This window comes from Saccopteryx bilineata, chromosome 3 (assembly GCF_036850765.1).
Source record: "Saccopteryx bilineata isolate mSacBil1 chromosome 3, mSacBil1_pri_phased_curated, whole genome shotgun sequence".
Taxonomy (NCBI): Eukaryota; Metazoa; Chordata; class Mammalia; order Chiroptera; family Emballonuridae; genus Saccopteryx; species Saccopteryx bilineata.
In genome coordinates, this window is record NC_089492.1 from 236,064,980 (window position 1) to 236,073,232 (window position 8,253).

An 8,253-nucleotide genomic window follows, 5' to 3' on the forward strand; every position below is an offset into this window, starting at 1 on the left:
TTTGGGACTAAGCTTTTCCCCACACCCTTGACTGATTGCATGATCTGGGTGGTGCACTCTCATGAGGAATCCAATTATGCCTTGGATAAGTGACTTTGTATCGGAGACTTCCTTGTTTGTATATTGGATTAAGGGATTTTGGTTTTCTACACTATAAAGTGGGACAGACCAGGAACTTGGACACACAGAGTTCCTGCTATCACAATTGCAGGGGCTCCCCTGATATCTTGCCCTTCATGGGAAGAGCTGGTTTTCTGCTTTTCCCTTGTCTTCTTTTGTGGTTTGCCTGTCTTGGTGAGACACCAATAAATAGGATGGCCCCCCATCCTCTGACTCCGCCATTTCTTTATCGTCTGCCCGAATCCAATGGGAACCTGCATGTGAATGGCCACGATGGCGGCTCCTGGCCTTACAACTGGCGTAGTTTCCGGCAGGATTCAGAGATTGGTATGGAGCCACCACCCTTGATGGGTGGGATAGAGTACTGGTTGCTGCTCTGGCTCCCCATGGCTGTCCTTTTAGGGGCCATGGGCTACATGTTTTTTACTCAAGAGGAAACTGCCCGAGGTCAAAAGCTTCAGCATGAATTGCAAACAGAATGGCAGAAAAGGCTGGAATTGGAGCGAGCACTGGAGAAGGAATTACGGGTTCGAGAGTTGCAGTTTACCCTGGAAGCTGAACGTCTTCACCGGCAGTTGTTGGAGAAACAACTGCGGATTCAAGAGCTCGAGTCTCAGCTTCTGGCCAAAAGCCAGCAGCCACAGGAGCCTAAACGGTCACCAAAGGAGCAGCAGCATCCGTGCCGGTGGATTGGCTTTGAGTCAGCGGGAGCAGGCGCTTGCGACTCCTCTTCTGAGGATGAGAAGGCTCAGGCTGAAGCTGCCATACGCACACTGAGAGCCCGACCAGTTGTCGCCAAGAAGGTAAAAACCCAGCAACAAAGAGTCCCTCAGGGGCAGCCACAGCCTCCTGCCCAGGTAATGGAACACTCTGTGGTCTGGCCCTATACCCAGGCAGAGCTGATGGAGTTGGGGGCACAATTTAGGCAGAAACCTACTGAATCCCTGGTAGCCTGGTTACTACGATTATGGGATATAGGGGTGGATGGCATCATGCTCTCTGGAACAGAGATGGAGAAATTGGCCGCCATTACCACACACTCTTCCTTGAGGCAACGTCTTCAGAACTGCCATGGCAACCCAGGAGACCATACCCTATTAGAATGGGTGATGGCTGCCATTCGTATGGTCTGGCAGAATGCTGGAGAACTGCCGGGGGCAATAAGTCAGTGGCAGTGCTACAGTGAGTTAGTAAAGGTCCTTCGAGAACTAGGTATGAAGAATGCTGTTTTCAACCCTGGGTCTCGTGGGCCAGACGAGGAAGTGTTTACAGCCAAAATGAGGGAATTTGTCCTTGCTAGCGCCCCGTCAGCCCTTTTTGGGTCACTTGTGGCTATCTTGGGCCCCTATGTGGGGCAGCCCATCAATGCAGTTACACAGATGGTAGCAGATTTGGGAGAGCTGGAGGCCGCTCGGGATCATAAAACAGTGAGGGCTGCTGCCTATGTTTGCCCCCCAACTAACAAGGGAAACGGGCCTGTAAAGGTTACCCAAACGCAGATGTGGGTAGACTTGATTGCGGCTGGAGCAGATAAGGGGAAATTGGATGGCCAGTCTAATAAAATTCTTTTGGAGCTTTGGCGGCAGCTTAAACCAGAACAGAAGTTCCAGCCACTGAGACGAAAGGCCCCAGCAGCTACCAATAAAACGTTTGGTGCGCGCACAGCTTGGTTACAAGATTATATGATAGAGACAGCCGAGGGAGAGGGGAACTCCCAAGACCCATTGTACCAGTTTGAATAGGAAAAAGGCCGAGGGACCCGTCTAACGGGGATGGGCGGGGACCGGAGGCCACATATGGAACTGGCTATCCACTGGTCCCCTTCCAACGTACAACAGGTGTTGGCCTTGGTGGATACAGGTGCAGAATGTTCCCTTCTCTATGGAAACCCAGAGCGGTTTGCTGGGACCCCAGTTGCCATTGACGGTCATGGGGGCCAAACTGTACAAGTGAAGCCAATAACTATTCCATTGGGGATAGGGAGACTGCCTCCTAAGCCATATAAGGTGTATGTATCTCCTATTCCTGAATATACTTTGGGGGTAGATGTCTTGCAAGGACTGTGGTTGGAAACTACAGCTGGGGAGTTCCGGCTGCGGATCAGGGTTGTGAAGGCAGTATTGCGGGGACATGCATCACATTCCCCTTTGCAATTACCCATCCCTCGGCGTGTGACTAACACCAAGCAGTACCGCCTGCCAGGTGGTTATGAAGAAGTCACAGGGACAATCCTTGAACTAGAAAAGGTGGGGATCATCCGGCCAGCACACAGTCCTTACAACTCCCCAGTATGGCCTGTGCGCAAAGCGGATGGAACCTGGAGAATGACAGTAGATTACAGGGAACTTAATAAAGTTGTTCCCCCTTTGCACGCTGCTGTTCCCTCGATAGCTAACATGATGGATCGGCTAAGCCATGAGTTGGGGACATAACACTTTGTGGCAGACTTGGCCAATGCTTTTTTCTCTATTGATATAGCCGCAGAGAGTCAAGACCAATTTGCCTTCAGTTGGGAAGGGAGACAATGGACCTTTACAGTGTTACCCCAGGGCTATTTGCATAGCCCCACCTTGTGCCATGGGCTGGTGGCTGCTGACCTGGCTAAATGGAAACAGCCAGAGGTAGTCCGCATGTACCATTATATTGATGATATTATGCTAACTAGTGATTCTCTTTCAGAATTGGAGCAAGCAGTCCCTACCCTGCTATCCCATTTGAAAGCATGTGGCTGGGCAGTTAACGAGAACAAATTACAAGGACCTAGGTTATCTGTTAAATTCTTGGGAGTTGTCTGGTCGGGTAAGACAAAAGTTATCCCTGACGCAGTTATAGATAAGATTCAAGCATACCCCGTGCCCACTACGGTAAAACAGTTACAGGAATTCTTAGGTTTGTTGGGGTATTGGCGAGCATTTATACCGCATTTGGCTCAGTTACTACGCCCCTTGTACAACCTTATTCGAAAGGGGGTTCGCTGGGATTGGACTGAGCAGGCGCAAGGTTCATTTGCAGCTGCTAAGAGAGCTGTCAAGGTGGCACAGGCCTTGAATGTGTTTGATCCTGCCAGGCCCTGTGAGCTGGATGTTCATGTAACCTCAGAGGGGTTTGGATGGGGCTTGTGGCAGCGGACAGAGCGCCTACGGCAACCTATTGGATTTTGGTCCCAATTGTGGAAAGGTGCTGAAGTTCGTTACTCATTAGTAGAGAAGCAGCTGGCAGCTGTGTATGCTGCCCTCCTGGCAACTGAGAGTATTACAACCACAACACCAGTTACAGTCAAAACAACATACCCTATAGCTGGATGGATGAGAGATTGGGCAACTAAACCACGTAGTGGTATGGCCCAAATGTCTACCCTGGCCAAGTGGGGTGCCTATCTGCAACAACGCTGTGCTCTTAGCACCAGCCCATTGAGGGCAGAACTGCAGGAAGTCTTGGGTCCAGTCACCTATGCGACCTTAGAGTCAGGTGCAACTGGGGCTCAGGAGGCAGAACCTGAGGTCAGTCCCTACCAGGAGGGGCAGGTGCCCATCCCCGAAGATGCCTGGTATACTGATGGTTCCAGCAGGGGCCAACCTGCCAAATGGACGGCTATCGCCTTCCATCCGGCCACTGAGACTATTTGGATGGACACGGGTACAGGCCAAAGCAGCCAATGGGCAGAATTAAGAGCTGTTTGGCTAGTTGCCCATAATGAACCTTCACCTCTGGTGATCTGTACTGACAGCTGGGCCGTCTATTGTGGACTGACCCTTTGGATTGCTACTTGGCACATTAACCAGTGGATGGTAATGCACCGTCCATTATGGGGTCAGGCCATGTGGCAGGACTTATGGGAAATAGGACACCAGAAGCAGGTGACAGTATATCATGTCACAGGGCATGCCCCTCTAGCCCATCCTGGGAATGATGAGGCAGATACGTTGGCAAGGGTGCGATGGTTGGAGACTGCACCTGCAGGTGATGTGGCACAGTGGCTCCACCGGCACCTGCTCCATGCAGGACAGAAAACTATGTGGGCTACGGTTAAGGCTTGGAACTTGCCTGTGTCCTATGCAGAGGTACTTGCAGCCTGTGAGCAATGTGCAGTATGTTCCAAGGAACACCCTCGGAGACCATTGGTGTCACCTGGACAGATCCAGAGGGGTCATGTCCCACTGACACGATGGCAGATAGACATCATTGGACCCTTACCAAAGTCAGAAGGGTATCAGTATGCAGTCACTTGTGTAGATACTGCCACCGGGCTGCTTGCTGCTTACCCCGCTCGTAACCCTGACCAGAGGGCAGTCATACAGGCTCTGGACGGCCTGAGTGCTGCATACAGGCGACCGCTGGTCCTTGAAAGTGACAATGGTACCCACTTCACTGGTTCAACGGTGAGGCAATGGGCTCAAAAGCTGGGGGTGGACTGGAAGTACCATGTTCCCTACCACCCCCAGGCTGCTGGTATCACTGAGCGTTATAATGGACTCTTAAAGCAGGGACTGCGACAGGAGGGGGGCATCGGCTCTCTTACTGGATGGACACGCCGCTTATGGACAGTACTTTGGATTTTGAATGAGCGACCTCGACGGGGAAGCCCAGCTCCAGTAGAGGCCCTCCTGCATCGGACAGCTGCCCCTATTCAGTTGCAGATACGCACCAAGGACATTTTACTCAAGCCAGGTTTCGGACAGCAGGGCAACGTGCTCTTGCCTGCTCCAACAGCCCTTCTTAAAGGACAACGGCTTCAATGGACTTGGCCCTGGACTGTACAGGCCCCCCATCTGAGATGGGTGGCCTTGTTGGCACCATGGGGAAAGGGGTTAGAGGTGGACCTCCAGTTAACTCCTTGGGCAACCAGCACCTGGCCACCTAAGGTAAAAGTGTATTATCCCTTGAGTGCTCAAGGGGACAGTATTTTGAAGGGCACCTTTGTAATTTCTTTATGGCCAATAATGAGTTCCCCTATTTTACTACACATAGAACCAGCAGATGCTGGTGTATTGGCCAATAAGGTTTGGTATGCCCGCTCAGGGCGGCCTCTGGTGCCAGCTACGGTGCTGTCTGCAGACAAAACTCTGGCCTGTATTCTGCCAGAGGGAAAGGATTTGCCTCTCTTGGTGCCACTGACAGCTCTCTCATTTCGCCCATAGTTTTTGATCTGTTAATCCTATTGCTGTAGTTGGTACTATTTCTGTTTATGCAATGTATCCTACTCCTTGCACAGTGACCATCATGGAAGATGCCTGTGGTTTAGATTGTAAAGCGAGCAAAAGGGGTGGAATGTTGGTCAAATAAGTTTGTAAACATGATATATATGTTTGCTCGCTTGTGACTTATATTGGGTGTGGGGGACAGGCTATAAGCAGGCCAGGTTGTTGTAGCCTGAGGTTTGGTTTTGGGACTAAGCTTTTCCCCACACCCTTGACTGATTGTATGATCTGGGTGGTGCACTCTCATGAGGAATCCAATTATGCCTTGGATAAGTGACTTTGTATCGGAGACTTCCTTGTTTGTATATTGGATTAAGGGATTTTGGTTTTCTACACTATAAAGTGGGACAGACCAGGAGCTTGGACACACAGTTCCTGCTATCACAATTGCAGGGGCTCCCCTGATCCCTTGCCCTTCATGGGAAGAGCTGGTTTTCTGCTTTTCCCTTGTCTTCTTTTGTGGTTTGCCTGTCTTGGTGAGACACCAATAAATAGGATGGCCCCCCATCCTCTGACTCCGCCATTTCTTTATCGTCTGCCTGAATCCAATGGGAACCTGCATGTGAATGGCCACGATGGCAGCTCCTGGCCTTACATGAGGATACTGAAACAAGGAAGGGCCTAGAATAAAAATGAAGGGCAGAAACTGTAGGCCAAACTAAAAACACAAGGCTAGTGTGTTCCAAGACATAGTTTATTTTGTGTGTGTGTGTGTGTGTGTGTGTGTGTGTGGCAGAGAGAGTCAGAGAGAGGGACAGACAGACAGGAAGGGAGAGAAATGAGAAACATCAATTCTTCATTGCGGTTCCTTAGTTGTTCATTGATTGATTTCTCATAGATGCCTTGACGAGGGGGCTACAGCAGACCGAGTGACCCCTTGCTCAAGCCAGCGACCTTGGGCTCAAGCTGTGAGCCTTGCTCAAACCCGATGAGCACGCACTAAAGCTGGTGACCTCAGGGTCTCGAACCTGGGTCCTCTGCGTCCCAGTCCGACTCTCTATCCACTGCACCACCACCTGGTCAGGCAACATAAATTTATTTTTAAAAACGTGTGGGTGCAGACAGGCTGAGAACAGCAAAGGGTGTCAGCCCTAACGGAAGGATGGGGCAGGGGTTATATGGATTTGTCAAAGGACCCTGGGCAAAGGCAGCTACAAGATTCTTCTTGTGTTTGTGGTTGGGACTGGCACCAGTTCCTGAAAATTGTCTGCACTCTAATCCAATGGTCCCTTATCAGCATCCAGCTATAAGGGAAGTCTGAGCTGGATTACTGAGTAGGTAAATCCTTCTTCCTCCTTCAGGCCTGCATTGTGCTTAAGAAAAATGGTTGCTGAGCAGCAATTTTACTATGAAGAAGGTGCTATAGGAGAGAGACTAGCTGGGCTTTGCCTCTCTAGAAAACTTATGGGGTGTGGGTCAAATAAGTTTGCAAATATGATGTATATGTTTGGTCACTTATAGTTTGCATTGGGTTTGGGAGACAGGCTGTAAGCAGACAGGGTCCTTATAGCCTAAAGCTTAGTTTTAAGACTAAGCCTTTCCCACCCTTTTAATACTAAGATTTTCTCAACACTAAGCTTTTCCCCACACCCTTGACTGTTGCATGATGTGGGGTGGTGCACTCTTATGAGGAATCCTATTTATGCCTCAGATAAGTGACTTTGTATCATAGACTTCCTTATTTGTATACTGACTTAAAGGCTTTAATTTCTACACTATAAAATAAGGGAGACCAGGGAGGCTCTCTCTCTCGGTTCCTGAAATTAGCATTGCAGAAGAGAGGCAGCCAAGATGGTGGAGTGCTGAAGGAGAAGCCAGTTTGTGCAATTTGTGCAGAGAGAAGGAGATGTGGAACAGAGGTGAATAAGGCTCTTGAGGTAGAAACCTTTGATTCTAGGAATACTCTGAAGAGTCAGTGGCTTTGGGAGCCCTGAATAGAAAGGGAAGTGTGTTCCCACTGTGTGTATTTCTTGCCCACTGGGTGCGAGCTAGGATTAAAGGTAATGGCCCACCAGTTCTTGGCTCCATTGTTTCATTACCGTCTGTCCGAATCAAACCTGAACCCACATGGGCCAGGCAGCTGTGATGGTGGCTGTGGCTATTGGCCTTACATGGGGGGAAAATGAGCCTACACTGGAAAGTCAGAGAAAAAGGTTCTCTGGGTTCAAGGGGTTATCCTTGGATAAATTGCAGCTGCCTTCTGCTCCCCTTGTTGTAAGTCTTGTGGGGATCCTTAGAGTTTAGGAAATGCATGCCTGTGGAGGGAGAGAGAAAGGAAAGGTGCTGGCATACTCCAGGGAGGGGGAGCGCCAGTTGGGCCCTTTGTTTTGAAGGTGTTTAAAGGCTGGGAATTTAGGGGAGGATTTCAATAGAATATTCACCAGATTTCTAGGTGTGTCCTTTCAGGGTTGTGGGCTAAACCAATTGGTCAGCACCTGAGCACTCAACTATAGCTGGGCACTCAACACAGCTGCACACCTAGTTTTGCTGTTTTTCTGAGCCTGGAGCTAAAATACAACTAAAGGCTAGATGTTATCTCTAGGGAGAGGTGAACTTCTGGATCTGGCTATAAATTACTTCACCTGTTATTCAACTCTGTCTCAGTTTCCCCATTCTACTTGCCAAGAAATTTTCCAAGCTTGTTACTATGCTGCCTCACCACTACACGCCTATTAGAATGGCTGAAATTTCAAACCTGATGATTCCTTCTACTAGTGAGGATGCAGAACCGGGACTGTCATACATTACCGATGGGAATGAAAAATGGCACAGCCACTTCAGAAAACAAAAAGGTGGTTTATTACAAATTTAACCACACACTTACCATTCAACCAGAAAACTTGCTCCTAAATATTTCACCAAATAATAAGATACATTGGTGCCCCGACAAGAATATAATCAGCACCTCAGTTAATGTTAATATCTCTGGTCATTA

The 8,253-nt window shown here is 49.4% G+C and overlaps 1 protein-coding gene across 1 annotated transcript; it reads left to right on the forward strand.

Annotated features, from left to right (window-relative positions):
• The first annotated feature begins 268 nt into the window (after positions 1-268).
• LOC136329028 (unconventional myosin-VI-like) lies at positions 269-2,851 on the forward strand. Its single transcript, XM_066264986.1, has 2 exons — positions 269-923; positions 2,800-2,851. Exons 1-2 carry the CDS (start codon positions 315-317, stop codon positions 2,836-2,838), a joined length of 648 nt encoding a protein of 215 aa, XP_066121083.1. The 5' UTR covers positions 269-314; the 3' UTR covers positions 2,839-2,851.
• The last annotated feature ends 5,402 nt before the right edge of the window (positions 2,852-8,253 follow it).

What these genes read in the sequence shown, in the direction of transcription:
- LOC136329028 (XM_066264986.1), top strand. Translation starts at nt 315, where the DNA reads ATGGCCCCCCATCCTCTGACTCCGCCATTTCTTTATCGTCTGCCCGAA. An exon ending in GACCAGTTGTCGCCAAGAAG is followed by an intron (nt 924 to 2,799) that starts GTAAAAACCCAG and finishes ATTCTCTTTCAG; the next exon opens with AATTGGAGCAAGCAGTCCCT.